Raw genomic sequence first — 20,672 nt, forward strand, 5'->3', positions numbered from 1 at the left:
AACACGGAGGGTGTGGCCAGTTTTATCCCCTGGTATCCTAGCCTACAAGAGAGGGAAGACCCAGCTGCAACTCACTTCTCAAGTCAGAAAAGGCTGGCAGAGAAGTGGAGGGCAATACTGGGGCTTTCGCGCTTATGTGCAGAAAGGCAAGTCTTTGTCTCCTGCAGGCATTAGGCAGTCTCTCGGACAAGGTTGGCAACTAGGGACAGGCACATGCACACCGTCCCCCATGAGGTCCTTGGGCATGAAGTTAAGCCATCACAGGTGGACCATCGGACCCAGGGAGCCCAGGGACCAGCAGTTAAGCAGCATAGGAGAGGCTAACCAAGGGCCCCTGGGTGGGCAGGAGCCTGGACACAGGTGACAGCTGGTCACTCTGGCAGCCCTGGAGAAGCTTGGCATCAAGAAGGTCTGGTGGAGACAGCAGGACCCAGCTGGGGCCTGAGGATGGAATCAGGGCTTATGTCTTAGAAGGACTTAAGAGAGCAGGGTTGGGCTCAGTCCTGCGACACCTGTGTTGGCAAACAGGTTAGGAAGATAGGAAGTGGGATGCAGGGAACTGATAAAGATCCAGCGTCTGGTCTCTGAACAAGGCAGAGGTCCAGCTAGGCAGCCTGTCACTGAGGTCAGCTCAGAACCTGGGCGCAGATCACTTGATGCGGCGTCCTCTGTGATCCTGAACTGGCCTTCTTGGATCCACCGCCATTACAAGTCTCCACTGGGCTTGCAGCCCAGTCTGAGTGCTCCCAGCTACGTTAGAGGAGGGCAGCCCGGCGTGAGCCAGGCAGGAGGCAGATGTCTGGGTTCTTGGCTGAGCAAATCTGTCCCAGGCTGGAAGCTTCTCCAGGGTGGGGAAAAGCGTTCCTATGTGGTCTCAGTCCTGACAAGGTCCTGGGGCCTCATTGCAGACTGATGCGTGCCCCAGACCCAGAATCCCCCAGGGACAGTGACAAAGCACACTGTACAGACTATGCTGACTGGGATAAAGGCACAGTGAGCCTACACTTCATGTAGCTGACTCTCCCCAGAATAACCCTAAAATAATCTCAGCTCTATCTCTGGAGCCCCTACCATGTCATTTCCCCTGATTCTGTTCCTGCTCCCCTTCACTGAACTGTCCCCCAAACCCAATCTCAATGTCTAGGTCCAAATGTCTAAATGTTAACTGAGATTCATTCAGACCATTAACCTACTTACCATTAAGGTAGTAGCATTTTTGCTCTTCCTAGTTTTATTTACATATTTTGAGAGGATCACGGAGAACAGGAATCATCCCAACCACAGGAATGAATATTTAATAGTAAAATTTCAGCTATGAGATACCTGGAAAGGGAGAGGTTTTCAGGCAGAGTAAAGCTGCCCCACAACCCTTCCTCCTTTCATGGCGCCTCCGTTTCATTTCGGGAGATTTCCTCTCCTTCGTTATGCAAGCCAAGAGCTTATATCACACTAGGAATGCCAGACATGACATATTCTCCTCTCCCACCAAAGTGCAGCAGGAGGTGGGCACAAGGCCCCAGTGCAGCCAGTTGGGCGACACTTGGTGACCCTTCATCCCAAAGGCAGCAGCATGCTGACCCCACAGATCATGCCTTCTATCCCTCCAGATTTCCTTTGGTTCCTGCCCTAGGCTCCCCTGGTACCCCCACCTTCCACTGATTCTGTGAGCCTTCTCCCCCCAAAGCTTTTTAAGTTAACCAGTCTTCGCTCTTCACAAAGAACATGGATTCCCAAGTAAACTTCACGGCCACCTCGACCCAGAGTAAGGCCAGAGGTGGCTGACCCAGAAGGCCGGACCCGGCCTTCACAATCACATACCCTTCATAAGCCAGGAGTCCCAGTGGGAAGATACCACCAACAGGACCACTTAATAGGACCACCCAGGCAGCCTTAAAACCCAAACAGACCCAAGGCATCAAGGTCAAGTTGTCTCCTGGCCCTCCATCCCCACCACTGCTTTCTTTCTCTTCAAGGCTGGGGCCAAAGCACATTGGCACTGACTGATAAAGGGAGGCAGGAGAGGACAGGTGAAGAAGGGCCCAGCAGGCTCAGCCTGGCCAGTATGCCAAGATCCACCAAGTGGAAAACGATCTCCTAAAGGAGCTCCACCACCCACACCAAAGACACAGGACGGATGGAGACACATGTGCACATGCACAGACATGCACACACCCTCCCCAAGGCCCGCCAAGAGCCCAGGTAAGCGGCCAAGGGGTGGCACTGGGCTAAGAACAAAACAGGGGGAGAAGGCACGCCCAGAGTGAGGCAGAAGGCAAACTGCTTCCTAGTATGTTTATTGGAGCCTTGGCTAAGTATGAATACGGAGCAGGAACCCCCCCTCCACAGCCCAGTCAGCCCGACAGGGGCAGAGACACAGGGAGTCGATCTCCTTTTTTTTTCCCCATTATAGACAACATTATTAAAAAAAATAAACTTTACAATAATACATTTTCGTTCATCTGTTGGGGTATTATTTCCATAGTTTTGCTTCTTAAAAAAAGGAAAAAAAAGGGGAAACCACACAATATATGTATATGGATGTGTATATACATATATGTTGAGAAAGGAGGCGTGTTATGTACATAGAGTTGGCGTTCGTCTGGGAAATGAGGAGAGAACGTGGAAAAGAGAAAGAGGGAGCCGAGAGGAGGAGAGAGCTGCAGCCACCAGAGCATGGGGCGGGCAGGTGTCCCACCGTGCTCTTCTCTGCCCCTCTCAGGGCCCCCTCTCCCTAGGGTGGGGGAGGAGGGAGAAACCCACCAAATGGACCCACAAGAAACCAAAAGAGCCAACAAAGGATCATTTCTCTTTGATTTCAAAATTCCTGCCACGGAGGAGGAAGCAGCAGCCTTGAGCTGGTGCCCAAGCTTTCCTCCCTCTGCCCCAGGAGATGTCCCAGGAGGGCTGAGTTCCCAAGCCCCCCAGAGCTGGCCCTGGCCACCCCCCTCCAGGTCACATCGGGGAGCCCAGTGCCATGCCCTCCCCAGGCCTTGCTGGGGGTTCCCAGGTCAGATGCAGATCCACTCACCCCGCAGACAGAGAGGGTGAAATCAACTCCATCCTCGAAGCCCAGTGAGGGTACCAAGGGACCCGGTAGGACCCCCAGCGGCCAGCTTCGCTGCCCCACCCCCCGACACCCTCTGCCAGGCCCCCCGCAGGTCCCCGGAGTGGGTAGCTGGAGAAGGGCCGCCACCCTGCTCCCAGTTCGTATCAGCACAGCCATGAGTCCCTTGGGCTGCAGGGGTGTCGTCTTGGTCTCTTACGTCAGCAGGATCCAGAGAAGAAAACACCAGGAGAAAGTGAAGGGCATTTCTAGACCCCCACGCCCTTCCTCAGCGCTGGGTTTCCCCTGCCGAGGGACCTCTGGGCCAGCTCTCAGGCTGCCCACCTGCTTGTCTGTTTGGTTTAGAAAAACTTCTCCAGAGAAGAAACCTGGGAGGAGACAGGTTCAGAGACAAGGTGGGGGAAAACATTTCTTTGCAAGGTGTGTGTGTATGTGTCTGTGTGTGTTTCCATTTTGCCTGGTGGGTGTTCTCATCTGTGTAGTTTCCAGAAATCTCCCGACTTGATTCCCAGAGCCTACAAGGCCAGCTTCAGCATCAGGAAGGAGACAGCGGTCAAGGCAGCCGACGGTGTGGCTCTGCAGGGGCCTGAGTTAGGTTTGATCACCTTGTTACTCCCTGGGATGATATTGGTCGTGAGCTACAGTCAGGCACATGGGAGGGGTGGGGGGACAGAAGCAAAGACACAACAGAGGACAGAAAACCAAATGAGTCAGCAGGTCTGGGGTCAGGCAAAGAAAAGGACTCAAGAAGTAGAGTCCTCGATCTCCTGCTCTCCCGGGTCCACCCAGGGGCCCTGCTTTGTGCTTGCCTGGAGACGGAGCCAGGCTTCCACGGAGCTGACCTGAACCCTGGGCTCCAGGAGCCAGGGCAGCAGTGCCAGCAGTCCCCAAGAAAATGGGCTCATGTTGCCAAGTGAGGCAGAGGTCTATGAACCAGAGAGAAGGGGGTATAGTACTAAGATCTCAAGAAGTTCCCAAGGTCCACAAGCACCCTGGAGAGGAGAGGAGAGGGAATGGAGGAGAGAGGAAGGAGGGGAGGAGAGGGGAGTAGGAGGGCAGGGGAGAGAGGAGGAGAGGGGAGTGGAGAGTAGAAAGGGGAAGGGAGAGGTGGGGAAGCTCTGTTCTTCCTGATCCTAAATTTCTTTGAATCCCTCTGCTCCTTGAAGCTTCCCTGCCTATCTCTGTCCGAGCTCTCCCCTCCTCTAGAAGCTGAAGCTTCCTTACCTCTCTAGCTCTTCAGTATCACAAAACCAGCAGAGAGCAGATGCAGACACATGTCCTAAAGAGTCAGGAGGGCTTGAGAGGGCCTCTGCTCAGAGCAGCTGCTTGTGTCTCACCCAAGGAGACAGCCAAGGGCCCCTCTGTAGCCATGCCTGCACCCCCAGCAGTGAGTGCCCACCCCAGCCTAGACCAAGAGCTCAACTAGCCGGGCCTATGCAAGTGAGTCTGAGACTCACCTGGGAAACACCCCACCCGCTTCTGGTCCCCGCGCCCATCCCCCACTCTGTCCCTCACTCACCTCTGTGAAGCACATGCTTAACTCTTTGGAGTTATTGGCCTTCAGCCCCTGTTCCTGTGGAAGAGAAGGTGCTAGTAAGGACAGGCCACCAGAGCTGGCTCTCTGGCCGAGCTTTGTCCCAGGACTTGAACAAGACCAAATAACATATGGCTTTGCCGTCCACTGTTGGCATCATTAAGCACAGGGTGTGTGAGGAGATACCAGCTGAATCCCAAGCAGCAAAAAGACCCTTATGCCTTTTTTCACACCATCAACACTTAGGTCCTGTCTCCCCTGGGCTCCTGGAGAAGAGATTCCTAACTCTGCTCCCCAACTTAAGGCATTAGGTATTAATAAACCATTTGCATGTCTGTCAACTATACTCAGAGCTCTTTGACGAGGCAGGGACCATGGCTTCTTTTCCTTGCATTGGGCAGTGTCTGGCTCATCACCCCAGCTCAGTGAATGCTCTCCTAGATGCATGAAAGGATGAATCAATGAATGAATGTCATAGAGCAGAACGGGGATCCAAGTGCCAACTCCAAGAAGATCATGAGCCCTTGTCTGGGCTTGTGGGAAACAGAACTGTAATTGATTAATGATGTCTGCCACTGGTGCAGGTAAGGAAGACATGAGCCACAGGGCCATGTGTTGGCCATTCCACCCTAAACAGATGTGCGGCCCGGGGGGAGCTCAGCGGCCAAGGCAAGGAATGAGAAAGGAAGGCTGGTTTGCTGATGATTCCAGGATTCTCTGCTCCTGGCATAACCGCTTGGATGCAGGACAGGAGAGTGTGCAGGAGTAACCATCCTTTGTTACCGTCATCATAATGATCCATGGGAACCAGCTGGGGGACATGGTGTTTCTACCCTGGCTTCGAACAGCTTGGTTCCCAAGGCCCTTGCGGAGAAGCTCTGGCCACCAAAAGCACTGGGAAGCCCAAGAAATTATTCCTAAATTGCTGCTCTTGGCCAGAAGTATCAATAATCCCTTAAACATCACAGGCAATCTACCACCCAGGGCATCTGGTCAGCTAAACAGGACCCCAGCTGTCACACAGAGCCCAGCCAAAATCAAAGTCTCTACCAACAGTGGAGACATGAGCACGGTGACGATGAGCAGGAAAAGAAAGGAACCGGGGACCTGACCCAGGAAGATCTCATTCAAGACTACAGTGCCGGTGACTTCAGCTGCCAAGATCCAGCCCGGCCAAGGCCCCCACCTTTGTGGGGCTCTTCGGAACCCAAGGACTGGATTCTACCACCCCCACCTAGCGGAGCTCCAGCCAGGGCGGTGGGAGGCCACTGAGGGACAGAGCCTGCCCATCCTGCCTAGGAGCTGTGCAGTCTTCCATCCAAATGGCCTCCTCTTCAGCAATCTGCCTCAGGAACCCCCCTTGAGCAACTCGAAGCACCTGTGGCATTTTGTGCCACGTGGCCCAGCTCCCCCCACCCCCCAATGCCCTGTGTTCTTTCCTGCTGTCACTGGTTCGGTGGTCTGGCAGGCCTCTGTCCCCTCCAGCACAAGTCCTCTTCCGGTGCCTCCCCTCCCCCAGTGTCACTCACTATGCAACCTGCGTAAAATCAGTCAGTCAGGATCCGCGTCCTCACCCCCACGCCAACCAAACTAACTCTGTTTTGGTGTTATGCATTGGAGTTACGTGCAAAACCGATCTTAAAAAATACTGCTTCAAAAAATAATAATAATAAGGTTTGAGAAAACAAGTGAACTAAGTGACCTCTGAGGCTTCTGCAATGGGATACCAGCTCTCAGGGTCCTTGGCACAGGTGCGGCCCCCACTGGCTCTGGAGGGCAGCACCCCAGGTTACCTGGCAAACAAAGGAGCATGGGGACACCACAGGCTCAGCCCAAGGGGAGGAGGTGAGATCTGAATGACACCCTGCAGCCAGCCGTTGGCCTATGGCTGGGCTTCCCCTCAGAATGAGTGGACACCACAAGCTCCTCTTAAAAGCAGAGAGGAGAGGGGGCTGGGCCTAAATATTTGAGGAAAACGCAGTGGGGGAGGAGCAGAAGGGAAAGAAGTCAGGGAGAGAGGAAGAGAGTATCGAGGAGCAGCCAAGGAGCACAGACAGCAGGGAATGGGGCAGGGGAGTGGGGGACAGGGAGAAGCAGGTGGAAGAAGCAGAACGGACGGGACAGGGTAACAGAGGCACTGAATGGAGAGGAAGGGAGGGTGCAGCAGAGGAGGAGGAGGGTAACAGAGGAGGAGAGGAAGCTGCCCAGGAAATGTCTCCATCCTCTCCTCACACCCACATTAACAGGAGAAAGGGGCACAGCTCCCCGGGCCAGCCCCCAGGCAATCCAACCCCAGGGGAGCCCCTGGCAGGAGCCACAAGGACTTTGGTGTGAAGACCAGGGCTAGGACCCCTAGGCCTGCCCCCCATCACCCACTGGGCATCCATCATCCACAGCATGGACCTAGGTCCTTCTGAATCAATGACAAGTCAGTCCAGCAGGCTCCGGGGCCGCCGGCCACGCACTGAACTGAACGTGTACTGAACACGAGGGTGACATCTGGGGCTTCCTCCTGCTGTCCTCGAGTACTTCCTTCGGGTGCTCGGAGATCTGGCTCACAGACTTTTGTCCTCACAGACCCATCCAGCCTTTCCCTGTTAAGCCAAAGGGTCCTAATCCTTGGTGTTCATCCCCACAGGACGACTCCCGGATCCGAGGAAGGAAGAGCCTGAGAGGCCAGAGGCCCAGACTCAAGTTGTGTTCATCTGGTGACCCAGGCAAGTCACTTCATCTCCTGTGACATCAATTTCGCCATCCATAAAATAGGGCGAGACCAATGCACCTCGCTGACCCATGGTGACGATTACATGAGACAGGGCACACGGCCCAGCAAGACCCCGCACCGGCATAAGGGCTCCTTAATCCCACAAGGCATGAGGCTGAGCCAAGCTTGGTTCTGCGTCCTAAGGCAGGGCCTCTGAGGAAGGCAGGCCTGGCCCAGGATGGGGCCAGGAGGTGAGAGCCAGGGCTAGCTGGAGCCTGGGGCTACCCCTGCCCTACCTAAAGACTGGAGAAGCAAAACACAGGGGCTGGCCAGGAGCACCTGACTTTCAGCAGACACAGAGAGGATGCTGAAGGCTGCAGCAATCTCCCCAGGGGCCACCCTGAGACCCTCACCCAGCCCTGGCCACACAGAGCCATGCGGGGGCTTGCCCATCAGCTGACCTTCTCTGAAAGCAGCCCGTGGGCGAGGCGCAGAGAGAAGGTTCCTCTACGTAATGGCCAAACGACCGGTGGCTCAGATCCACTGCCTCTCTTGCCCATCATTAACTTTCCCCCACGGAACCCGCAAGGGGTTTCAAAGATGAATGACTCACAGCGCCGCTCACGACCTAGTGAGAGAAATAAACATCCACACAAGTCACCTCAGGGCCAGCTCAGGAAAGGGGAGCAGGAGAGGCTGCTCCCTCCCCGAATCTGCCAGGCTACAGGCTGCCTTCTGAGGCTGGGCTCCACCAAGGCTGCCCGTGACACCCACCTCACCCAGTTTTCTTGGACTCCTATGGAACAAGTTTAGGGGAACAGAGGTGAGTTGCTTCAACCCCTGCCCTGCCCCCGCTCCATCTCTGAGCCTTTTCTCTCCTCAAGGCCAGCTCAGGGGCTGTGGGGCTACTGTGTCCCAAAGGGCATAGCTTTGGGCTGCAAGGACGGCAAGGGGCAGAGCCTTTGTACCCTTGGCTGTAGCGTGGGTTGCCTCCAGAAGGATGAGAGCAGCAGGTAGCACTGGGGGACTGGAGTGGGGGAAGGGGCTCAGACACAGAGGGAGAATGGCATCAAAGGCAAAGCTGATCCTTCTAGAAATTTCTCCCAGAGGGGTTTTTCTCAAGCAGCTGGAAGGAATTACTGTCTTTCTCTTTCTCCCTGCCCACCTCTGCCCCCACTTCCAGAGCTCGGTCTGGCAGTCCCAGGGCCCTGCCAGTCTGGCCTAGGTGCCGGGGACCAAGTCCAGTGTTGCATCCATAGGATCACTGCATCCCCTGCTTCTGTTCCTGGCCCCGGTCCCAGATCTCAGTGTCCTTGGCCACCTCCCCTTTGATAGGCCCCCCTGGTAACTCATGCCTCTTCCCCTCCACTCCTCACCACCCCCCCCATCTAGCCCTACCATCTTGCCTATGACTATCAATGCTGACAAAAATCAAACAGGTCCACAGGTGTCTCCCCCTTACCAACCAATATCTACCTGCGGTCCCAGGCGGAAGTCTCAGACCACAGAGCTCATCCTCCCCCCACCACACTCCCCAGTCAAAGGCCCTCAGAGCTCCCTCCACACTCCCCACTGAAGCTTGATCATAAGATTGTCTTCCCACCCATCCTTCCCATCTAAGTACCTGGTGTTCTCCCCCAAACCAGGGCCTGCAGTTCCTTCGGACCAGGAGGCAAGCAAACATTTTCTGCAAAGGTTCATGAGTATTTTAGGCAGCTCTGCCCATAGCACATGAAAAAATAATGGAGTGCGGCTGTGTGCCAATAAAGCTTGATTTATCCAACAGGTAACAGGACAGATTCCTTACTGGCCCCATCCTGCGCTATGTGGACCGCGTGCCCTTGCTCCCATGTGCCCCTCCGCCTGAACGCCCTCATCCACTCCACCCCAACTCCACTCCAACACACTCAGCCCTCCCTGCTCTTCCAGGCCTAGCAGCGGGGTGAACTCGGCCCGTGAGTCCTCTGCTTCCACTCCCAGTCCAGAGCAGCCCTCCCTCCTCTGGATCCCACGTCCCTTCATCAGCCTTCCTGGTGTGCCAATGGCCTCCTCCCCCAATTATCTGAGCAGGCCTCATACCCATCCTACAGTGTGGAACCAAGGCCCTGGCCCAGTGAGCTGGGCAGCCTCGGAGCCTGGATCAGAGTAACACACAGTGAGGATCCATGTTGAATAAGTGAATAAAGGTCCTGACGGACAAATAAATAAATGACTCCAAGGGAGTCAGAGCAAGGGAAGAAAAGCAGGAATGCATTCAAGTCTTTCAAAGCTTGGAAACGAGCTGTATTTGCACATCGGAACTGTCGGACCACGGCCAGACCTCTCAGTCCTCCCACTCTGATGCCCGCAGAGCTGGGCACTGGCTGAGAGGTCCATCCTGACAGCATGAGGAGACAAAAGCGTCTATGGGCTGCTGAGGCCCTTGTAAGTGTGTAGTGAGGGGGGCTTGGGTCACCCCCTCCAAATACATTTCTAACGCCCCCACATGTGATGGGAGATACCAAGAGTAAGAGCAAAAACTGGCTGGAAGAGACAAAAAGATCAGAGGAGACTTTGTTGCCAGGGCCCTCCAGCCCCAGGAAAGGTGAGACTCCAGGGGATCTCGTGGGTCCCTGCAAACTGGCCCAGAGAAAACCACAGGGAACACCAAGGACACTAGAAACAAACCGTGAGCAGAGAAAGCCAGAGCCCGTGGCCAATCTCCCCGCCTCCCCCATCCGCACAGCACCACCCTGGTCCAGGCCCCATCACGTGACAGAAGAGGCTTCTGGACACTCTTCACAGGTCCTCAACAGAAAGACTGCTTTACCTCCCTACCCTCATGGCAGGCACACAGACAGCCGCCGTGAGGAAGTTAGGTAGACAGAGTGGCCTGCAAGCAAGAAAGCACACAGAGCCTGTTCTAGAATGGAGAGCGGGAAGTTCCACTAAGCCCCACAAACTGGGGACGCTGGGTTCTTTCCCTCAGCCTCTCTGGAGCACCTGCTCAGCACCACGCACTGAGCGCTGGGGTATGCAAGGCAACAGAGAAGGTGAGAGGCAGCCTCTGTCCCTCAGGGACGCGTACCCGGGAGAGGGAGCAGAACACATCATAAGAGGGGCTCAAGGGAAGCGAGGTAGGAGCAGAGTCGGGGGAACACCCCAAAAGGCGAATCAAAGTAGGCATTTCACTGCAAGGGACTGGCAAGTGCACGGGCCGGCATCTTGCTCACCACAGTCCTCAGGCTGACCCCAGGGGACAGGCTGGCTGGGCTTCAGATCAAGGAGGGAACTCGCACAGGGGTGTGTGGAAGCACACATAGAGGCAAGGCCAGAAGGGACAGGGAGGAACCATTTTGTGGATCCTGCCATGCATTCTCCAAGTTCTAGAGAGTTCTAGGCTGGCAGGGCTGCCTGGAATGGGGCCACAGCCAGGAGGGGAAGCATATGAGAATAGGACTCAAAACAGCATCCAGGACACGTAGATACAGGGCCAAGTTGGGGGCCTCCTAGCTCCTGGCTCCTCTGGGGACACCCATGTTTTTGCTCAGTGGCACCCTGACATGGACAAGAGCTCTATGGGCTGTAGACCCCACCCCACGCCATGGGAAAGCCCTCTGGGGAGCCGATCTGGAGGCAGAACCCACACAGTACAGCCAGGGGACACTGTCCAGGAGCTGCAGGCAGGGGGCTCTGGACAAGTCACTGTCCTCCCCCAGCTGCCATCCTTTGGGGTTTGAGAAGGAGATCTCAGAAGGCCCTCTGGTCCTTCTGAGGACCAGATCACTTATAACATCCAATCACTTATGTGGGTCCCCAACTGGCTGCCATCTCTGTCAGTGAAGGGGGTCCCTAAGGCTTCCCCAAGGGCCTGCGCCTGTTGATGGGAAGGAAGATGGAAACAGGTAAAGTGACCTTGCCTCTCCCTCTCCAGGGGGTGTGTGCCACACACCCTGGCCTCTGCCTCTGCCGCCCTCACACAGGGACCCCCTTCTGTAGCTATGGGTGGCTGTCATCCTCAAAGCCCCCACAGAGGCCACCATGGAGCCTTTCCAAGCCAGCAGAGCTGAGGGAGAGGGCATGAGCAGGGGAGGGGACAAACCACCCACACCAGCCTCCAACCGGAAGGAGGGCAGGGAGGGGGTTATTCACTCTGCCCTCCCAGCATCTGGCCCACAGCAGTAGGTGCTCACTGAAGACAAGCAGAAACAGGGCCCTCCTCCTTCAGGCTCCATGAGAAGGAACCAGGGGTGATGGTTAGTATCCCCCACCCCACCCTGAGGGTCTGCATCTCTTCCTTTCCTCCTGGAACGCCCATTCTCTGCTGTCCTGCCCACAGTGACTTAGTCACTGGACTGTGAGTGGGCAGTTACAGGGACCAGGCCTGGGGTGCCCCCCCAACCAGTCAGCTTCCCCTGCCCAGCCCCCCCCCACCCCCAACATCCTTAACACCTAACAGGCCTTGAGCTCCTCCATACCTACGGTGAGTCACAGCAAACATCCTGGGAAAGGTCAGCAGCCACCTGCTGAGTCAGCATCTCCCCGTGGAAGCCAGCCCCGAGGGGCTCAGGGAGGCTGACAGTGCCCCGACGGACATGGGCATCACGGGCCAAGGTGGTATCTGATCATGTGACGGGGGCCCAGCCCTGACCAGGGATCTGCCCGCCTCCGTTCTAGCATGAAATTGAGCTGGGACTTCTGGGGCAGGCCCCTGAGCCCCCGCCTGCAGCCACTGGAGCATAGCTAGTGTAATTAGGAGCTGCCCAAGGGTGACATGAACCCCGCAGCGCAGATCCAGAGGGGTGACCTCGTGGAGGGCCGCAGGGCACGGAAGGGCCCAGGTTGAGTCCCACACGCGGGTATTTGAAGGTCAGCTGTTACAGCACAGAGGAACCCACCAGGAGGGAAGCGGGTTGGGCTTCCCAAGGAGGACAGGCACCCGCTCCTGCTCCTGTGGTTCAACGGGTCCCAGGGCACCGGAACGCCTCCCCCAGGGCCGTGTCCTGATCAAGTCCTCATCCTGGCACTGGGGGGTTTTCAGCTTTACTGAGGTTATGACTGACCATCAAAAACCATATATATTTAAGGGGCACCTGAGTGGCTCAGTGGGTTAAAGCCCCTGCCTTCGGCTCAGGTCATGGTCCCAGGGTGCTGGGATCGAGTCCCGCATCCGGCTCTTCGCTCAGCAGGGAGCCTGCTTCCCTTCCTCTCTCTCTGCCTGCCTCTGCCTACTTATGATCTCTGTCTGTCTAATAAATAAAATCTTTAAAAAAAAAACCATATATATTTAAAGTGTACAACCCGATGACCGTATACACATACTGGGAAAGATACGTATACACATATTGGGAAATAATTACTACAAGCCAATCAACATAACCATCACTTCACATCTTTACCATTTGCCTTCTCTTTCCCTTTTTATCGTGAGGACACCTGAGGTTTGCTCACTTAGCACATTTCAAGTTCATAGTACGACACTGTCAGCTACCATCCCACGTCTATACACCTGTCCTCCAGACCTGCCTCACCAGGCAGGACTGCTCCTTTGTAAGGAAGGGCAACTCAGGACCCAACTCCCCCACTATACCCCACCACCCTCAAGCTCACTGATGTCCTTCTTCTGCCCTGATATTCTGCACGAGGTCCTCTTGTACACTCTGCCCTAGTGGGGGGTGTGTGTGTGTGTGTGTGTGTGTGTGTGTGAAAGAGAGAGAGAAAGAGAGAGAGAAAGCATATATGTGTGTATGAGTATGTGGGAGAGAACGTGTATGTGCAAGTTAAGTGTCTGAGAATGTGTGTGTGTGTGTGTGTGTGTGTGTGAGTGTGTGGGTGTGTTGTTTGAGTGTCCGTGAGTATGTATATGTGTGTGTGTTGTGTGAGCATAAGTGATATATGTGTGAGTGTGTGTGTTCTGACTGGAACCAACCTCCTAAGCAAAGAATCCACTGCAGCCACTGGCATGAAGGCCTGAGAGCAGTCAGCAGCCGGGAGAACGGCTGAGTGGGGAGCCGTATGACATGCCCTCATGGTGCCACCTGTGTCCCCTGTTGTGGCACTGACCACAGTCCATGGCCAATGCTCACTGATTTGTTCGACCCCTGACGAGACCATAAGGGCCACAAAACCCAGGACTGTGTCCTTTTCATTCATCAATGCCTCCCTTGCCTCTCCCATTAGTCCTGTACACAACGCATACATAACACATGCTAGGTGGATCGATGGACGGACATATGGACAAACAAAGGAACATCAAGGGTTCTGGAGTCTGACGTAAGTCTGAAATCTTATTCTACCACTAACCAGCTGTGTGACCTTGGGTGTGCTACCTAACCCTCCTGGGCCATTTCCTGTGTGTAAAACAAGAAGCCCAATACTTCGCTGTGTGAAAAGGCAATGAAATAGGTAGAGAACGTGCTAGCACAATACCTGGTCAGTAGCAGATGGCTTAGAACGGTAACCCTTACACCTCTCTGAACCCCAGGGCATCTAGCACAATCCTCTGATAGGACAGGTGCTTCATGCTTGTAAGGTGAATGCCCAGGGAATGTATGCACAAAAAACTAGCCCCAACAGTTCCACCCTGCCTCTTGGGTCCCAGTCAAGAGGAAGGAACTCATGAGCCCAGGCCCTGGTCCCCGGTTCGCTAACATCTCACCCCCACCTCTGGTGTTGTGGTGCTTCTCTAGGCCCTCAGCCTGCCCCCGCTACAAAGCTGTGCCCCCTCACCTGGACAGATGTGCAGGTGGTGATGACGCTGGTCCCCAGGCTGGTGCTGTCACTGAGGTCATCTGGCAAAGAAGGCGCTTTCTCCACCCGAGGGGCCTGTGTGGCCTGGAATGAGGGGTTCTTGGGGGACAGGTTCACATCTGTGCCATTGCCAAAGGCCTGGATGGCATTCCCTGTTGGGGGAGAGAGCAGGTAGGCACAGAGGAATGGGGGCTGCTGCTCACATCCCAATGCTGCCTTCTCTAGAGCAACCCAGAGCCAGGCACAGGCTGTGGCTTGTCCAAACTTACCTTGTCCAGAGCTCGTTTTCAGACACTACTGACATGTCCCATGTAGAGAAGAAAACAGCAAAAGGAAAACAAGAAACCACAAGAGAAAGAAATGTGGAAGAGGAAGAGAACAGGGGAAATGGATGTGGGGATCCTGGACGGAGGCAGCAGGCCAGACCTGGGGCGGCGAGTGCTGGCTTCTCCGGGGCACCACTCCCCTACACCAATCCCCTCATCCCCCAGAAGCCCCCCCCAATACAGGTTCTCCTGGCTCCTTTACTACCTCAGATGGTTCTGGGTCCCACTGCTGGCACTCCAGGAGCCCCAGACTCAGTCCTCCTCCCGGGGTGGCCTCCCGCACTCCCACACCATTATCACCAGTGCACTGAGGACTAAATAGTGGGCCCTCTCGGACAAACCTGTCCCCAAGACTTGACCCTCAAATGAAGTGCCTACAGACACCTCCACCTCCAAGTCCTATATGCACCTCAAGGTCATCACGTCCACACCCCAACTAGTCATCGCTCCCTCCCGTTGCATCACGGCTTTCTGGCCCCTTTCAGGGGTCAACTCTCCCACCCAGGTCCCCCACTACGCCTCCCTAACTGCCCACTTGCACTAGGGAAGTCCACCTCCTAAATATCCATCCACTCCCCCTCCGCCCCACCACTGTTCCAGTTCACTCACGCCGTCCTCTCTGCGAGCAGCATCTCCGCCCTCTGAGCACACTTGCATTGGGCCCCCTGCCAGAACCACATCCCCACCACCCGCCCCGCACTAAGACCAGGCAGTGGGACTTCTGCAATGTGGGTCTGGAACAATGCTACCTTCTGACACCCCTTCAGTGGCCTGCACCACCACCTCCTGCCACCGGCAGGACCACCAGACCCTAACATCGTCAGGACTGCAAGGCCCTTCTTGAGAGGGACTCCCCCTCCCTGTCCAAGCAACTCCAGGCATCCTCACGTTCTCTAGCAAGACTAAGGGGTCTGCAGGTCCTATAACCACTTCTGCCTAAGGTGGACCAGCATGCCCCTGCCTCATAAGCAGACAGATGCCCACTGTCCCTCAATGGGCCAGACTCTGAGAAGTTTCCAGGGTCTGGAGAGCTCCTGAAGAGCCCAGCGCAGACCTCCACCCTAGCATCATTCACCCGGTCCTGTGATCACAGTGACCCCCTGATGGTGTGCCTCTGTGAGACTGCGAGCTTCTCAATGACAGGCACTGTGACTCATCTCTTTGAATCCCCAGTGCTATAAAGAAAGGGAGGATGGACAGATGGAGGGAAGGAAGAAAGGACAGAGGAAGGGAGGGAGGGGATTTTCAAGTGCATGGAAGGCAAGGCTGTCAGGCTGAGCAGATCCAAGCAGGTGGGACTTGTGACTAACCTCCTTCTCTAGCCTTTTGAATAGCAATCTGATGACTTGAAAAGTCACCAGTTCTAAAGGGGAGTGGATCCTTAAAGGGACAAGTGACAGATGCTGAGAAGAAACCCGGCTGAAGTTGTCAAGAAAACAGACCAGAAACTTTTGACCTTGACTTGACATAGGTTCAAGGCCTCCTAGTGGTAAACTGAGGCTGGCCTACTGACCATTCAGGAGGACGAGTCTCCAAGAACACAAAACCCAAGGTCTCTATAGGTTGCTGGGGAAGCCGCAGCACTGAGCACCCCAGTGGAGAAAGAAGGGGATGGCTAAGGCAGCCACACACAGGGCCCCTCTGGGATGTCAGGGCCATGGGGAGAGACTGGGAGGACTTACGGAGGCACGGGTTCTCAGTGAAGTCCCTGAGGAACTTCTCACACTCCTCCTCCATGTTCCCACTCCCACGACAACTGCACCAGGGGGACACCACGATGCCTGTGGGGCTGGAGTCCACGTAGTTGGGTGTCATATCAAACCCTGGGCAGGGAGAAAGGGAAGGCAAAGGAGAGAGGAACAGTAAGCCTTCTCTTTGGGACCCAGGCCCCAGACACAACAGAGAGCTGCCCTCTCCAGCAAGCAGAGCGAGCATTCTAGAACCAGGGAGACTAAGGCTCGCATCCTGGGTTTAGATCCCAGGGCCCACATTTATTAGCCAGGTGAACCTTCGCAAGTTACTTGACCTCTTTAAGCCTCAGTTTCCCCATCTGTAGAATGGGGACACCAACCCCTCCCTAATAAGCCCTGTTGTGAGAATTAAAGTAAGACAATCTGCGTATACCACTCAGTGCAGCACCTGGAATGTCTGAGCCATGCAATAAATGTTACTTTATCATTTCAAAAGCCTTATAAGACCCCCAGGGCCCCCCTGCCCCACACTAAAGGGCTGGCCTGGTTTCCCACAGCAGAGAAGCGCAAGCTCAGGCCGTCCACCCTCTGGCCCTGAGCGGGGCCCCCTGCCCATGGGGGACAGGCAGCCAGGAGCCCCCACGAGCCCAGGTGCACGGGGACCGCTTACCAATCATGCCGGCGTAGGAGCCCAGACACGCCTGGTAATTGTCGGCAGGGCAGCTGGTAAGCGTCTGGTAGGAGGCACGACAATTGGCGTGGAAGTCTGCCAGCCGGGACCTGATGTCAGGAGAAGACCCAACAGAGAGAACGGTTTAGTCTGGCTGCCTTCCCACCTTTTCTGCGGAAAAGCAGCTCCTCCCTGTGGGTCCCCAGGGCAGGAGGAAGCTAGGAAGATGGAGAGGATGAACATGGAGGGGGACGCAAACCGCTGGGGGCTTCGGGCTGGGAGCTCCTTGAGGGCAGGACTTCCTGGAGAGCCAGGGACACAGCTGAAGCATGGCAGGCTCCAAATGGATCTTTCAGTCCGAGGAACACAGACAGAACCTAGAGTGGGATTACCAAGAATGTCCGGGACCAAGTCAGGAAAGTGGACTCGCTCTCTGCTTGGCCACACTCCTGTGTGACTTTGTCCTAGGCCTTCAACATATCACTCCTCCTGACTGCAAAACACATACAGTCATCCCTGCCTTGCTCCCTCACAGGATCCGTCCGAGGGTCATGGGATCCAGCCCCCCGGCAGGTGAAAAAAAGAGTTCCCCTAGGGTTGAGACACTCATGGACTTTCTTGACTGGCCTCTTCTTTATTGGGTCAGAGCAAAGCCTCCCTGCTGGCTCTCCTTCTGCTTCTCTGTCCCACGAGGGCAGAATCAGCCCTTCCTTCCCCTGGTGACATAACCCACTGTCACCCTTCCCCTCTGTTGGCACCCGTAATTTACTTCATAACTACCTGGGCACCTCCCTCCTCGACCCTGATCCACCTGAAGGCAGACGCTCTCTGGCCCAGGTGTGTCTCCAGCACCTGATGTGCAAGGTCCCACAGAGCCCAGGACAACCAAGTCTAACCTGTCCCAGCACCCTGGCTCCCATCAGCCTGGGTTGGGGGTGGCCATCCCACCTCCCGTCATCACTTCCTACAGGTGAGTGCCCTTTGCCATGGGTTCCTCCTGTATCGTACCATTTGTGCCTTGTAGCAGCTCTAAACAGGGAGGAATAAGGTCTTGTTCACTCGTATTTTCCCAATGGGCACACAGTAGGACCTCAACAAATACGTGCTCCATGAGAAGGCTATGGTAGCTACAGGAAGGGACAGAACCCAGCCCTTGACACCCTGCCCCCACTCTTTCCACGCAATACCTCACGAAGCCATCCGAAAGGGTGCCCCAAATTCGGCCACCCTGGTCCTCCACTGGAGCCCTGTCCCATCTGATAAAGGAGTGGGTAGACAGAGACAAGAGGTTGGAGGAACTCCCTTAGAGCAGACAGCCAGATGTGTCCCATCACGGGACACATTCCAGTTTGTCCCGGGGGGGTGTGGTTTGGGGGAGAGAAAGCTCCCCAGAGGAATTCAACCCAGGGATGCTCAGGCGTCCCCAGACCCTGCAGCCCACAGAGGTGTGGGAGACGGAAGACGAGCAACACACTCACTGGCCAGGGCCCCGGGTTCTCGCTTCAGCTGTGCCCCTAACTCACGGGGACTCGGGCAAACCCTTCCTTCTCCGGCACTCAGGCTCCTTAGTTATCCAGTGAATAGAAAGTGATCTTCGTAAAAGACGTTTTCACTGTCTGGGCAGATGAGAAATCACCCGAGGCAGAGGGACGCTGCTGCTGTTTGCACAACGTTGTGAAGACACTCAAAAATGGATAAAACGGTCCGCTTTATGTAATGTGTAATTTCCCACCATAAAATAATGACTGACAGAAGGACACTTCCACACTCATCCATTTATCATTCAATCCTCACCCACACTGAGACCTGAACTCCGAGACGGACTGCGGTTACTGCCCCACGTTAGAGTTGGAAGCTGAGGCTCGGAGAAGCTATTGCCTGAGATCACAGCTCCCACACAGAAGTCCTTGACGGGTCCTTGCACAGACATCCTGCGTCCCAGAGAAAAGGAAATCTGCAGGTGTCCTCCCTTTCGCTCCCACCCAGGAACACACTCTCTATTCCTCACCACCCAGCCCCAAAACAGGGAGAAGCAACATCTCTAACCAAGGCTTCAGGTTCTGCAGAGTAAGACTTGATCTGGAGCAGCAGGAGCAGCGTGTCCTACTGTGCGCCCTGCAGGTGTGCAAAGGTGCTCTGACCGTGTGAGCGGGGTGACCTCTGCCCACACCCCAGTCTCCCAGAGACCTGGAGGCAGGGGCAGGGACCTTACTGGGTGGAGGGGATCTGGAGGCACATGATGCGGGCTGAGGCGCATCCTGACTCCCAGCACCCGTGATGAGACCTTTACTTGGTCACTCACTGCAGGAGTGAGCTCCCTGCAGGCATGACCGAGGTGAGGGCACAGTGGTTAAGAGTGGGCCCTCAAGCCAACGACAGCTGTCCTTATAAGAAGGCGAAAGGGACACAGACATAGTGAGAACGCATGTGAGGATGGAGGCAGAGACTGGAGGGACTCACCTGCAGGCCCAGGAAGGCAAGAACCACAGGCAACACCAGCAGCGAATAGACCGGCCAGAGCAGATTCTGTCCTTGAGCCTTTCAAGGGGGCAGGGCCCTGCCAGCTCCTCAATTTGAGACTACTGGCCCCCAGAACTGTGAGAGATTAAATTTCTCTTTTAACCGCCCCCCCCCCCCCCCCCCGCCTGTGGGACTTTGTAACAGTGGCCCTGAGAAACTCCTACAGCCCCTCTAGGGACATCACTGCTCACTTTGGCCAAGTGCCTCCCTCCAGAAGGAGCCAAGGGCACATAGTCAGTCCCAATGCTAAGGAGCTCTGCCAGGGGGGGCGGGGAAAAAAAATAAAGCCAGGATGGAGCCCCTGCATGATGTGAGCAAGAAAGCTAGATAACAAGCACAGCCCTAGTTTCCATCTCCTCCCTACCAAAGAGGCATGCATGTCAACTCTCAGCCCAAATACAGGAGTGCATTCCTATGCCATTTGTTCACGCTAAGCCTAACTCCATTTCAGTGCCTCCCCAAGGCCCCCCAGCAGCCCTTCCCCAGGGGGAACATACATTCCCAGAGTGGCAGACTTCACCGATTTCTTCATCCTTCCTCTAAACACACACTGAGCCCCTGCCATGTGGCTGACAGACTACGGATGGGAAGGGTCTCCAGGTCAGTGCAACATCAGAAAGGAAATCCCAGTTCCTGGGGTCAGGACAGAATGGCCACCAGGCCAGGACCCAGGACTTGATGAGAGGCGTACTGCCCACCCCAGGAGACCTAAGGGGAGCCTCCCAGGCAGCTCCACTCCACATGGGCACACATGGCCTCCTTCCCTTCTGCAAGGTGAGTTTTCCACTCACCGGCACCGGGAAGCTTGAGGATCTTGCCTGACCCCACCATCCACGAAGCCTCTCAGAATGTCACGAGGCCCCAGAGGCTGGAGAAGGCACCAAGCAGGAGAAAGGAGAATGTGACTTGTCTACGAAGAGAGACAAGGCCACTGACAAGAGACGAAAAAAAGGAAAGCCAGGAACTTGAAGATAAAGGAGCCCCAAGTGGGCGGGGAAAAGACAGATCCAGCTGCCAGGAGAGGAGAGAGTATCTGTCCATGGCAGTTCTCTCTCACTCAAGGCTGTGTGACCTTGGGCAGCCCTGTCATGTCTCTGAGCACAGTGTCCTCAGTTATCTAATTGGGTGAGCTGTGCCTGCCTATCTCCCTCACAGGACTACATTGGACAGCTGGGGCACTTAGAGGAGGCATCACATTATCTTCCTTCTCTATCCAGACATCTTGTCCCCAGCACTGTGCCTGTCAAGCACCAGCAAGTGAAAACAGGGAACAGCGTTTCCTGTGTCTGGGAGAAGAAGAAATACCTGTTCAGCCTTCTGAGGTGGGTCTGCCTCCCATAAAAGGCAACCCGGGAGAGATGGCCCCTCCCCCATCCCTCACCAGGAGTCTCCAGAGTCACCCTGCTGGTCCCAGGTGCGCGATAGCCTCCCTAC

General features: G+C 55.5%; 1 protein-coding gene across 2 annotated transcripts in view; it reads right to left on the reverse strand.

The window, feature by feature from the left end:
- Positions 1-2,271: 2,271 nt before the first annotated feature.
- Positions 2,272-20,672, reverse strand: part of GFRA2 (GDNF family receptor alpha 2) — an 85,371-nt gene continuing 66,970 nt past the window's right edge. Inside the window, exons 5-9 of one of the 2 annotated variants that reach the window (XM_047717283.1) lie at positions 16,719-16,828; positions 16,040-16,180; positions 14,011-14,183; positions 4,584-4,637; positions 2,272-3,432 (exon numbers count right to left, since the gene is read on the reverse strand). In XM_047717283.1, the coding sequence (XP_047573239.1) occupies positions 3,406-3,432; positions 4,584-4,637; positions 14,011-14,183; positions 16,040-16,180; positions 16,719-16,828 (505 nt within the window). In that variant the 3' untranslated portion in view covers positions 2,272-3,405. Of the gene's footprint in view, positions 3,703-4,583; positions 4,638-14,010; positions 14,184-16,039; positions 16,181-16,718; positions 16,829-20,672 lie in introns of both variants that reach the window. The other variant, XM_047717282.1, reaches the window with a different exon arrangement.

Source organism: Lutra lutra, chromosome 2 (assembly GCF_902655055.1).
Source record: "Lutra lutra chromosome 2, mLutLut1.2, whole genome shotgun sequence".
NCBI lineage: Eukaryota > Metazoa > Chordata > Mammalia > Carnivora > Mustelidae > Lutra > Lutra lutra.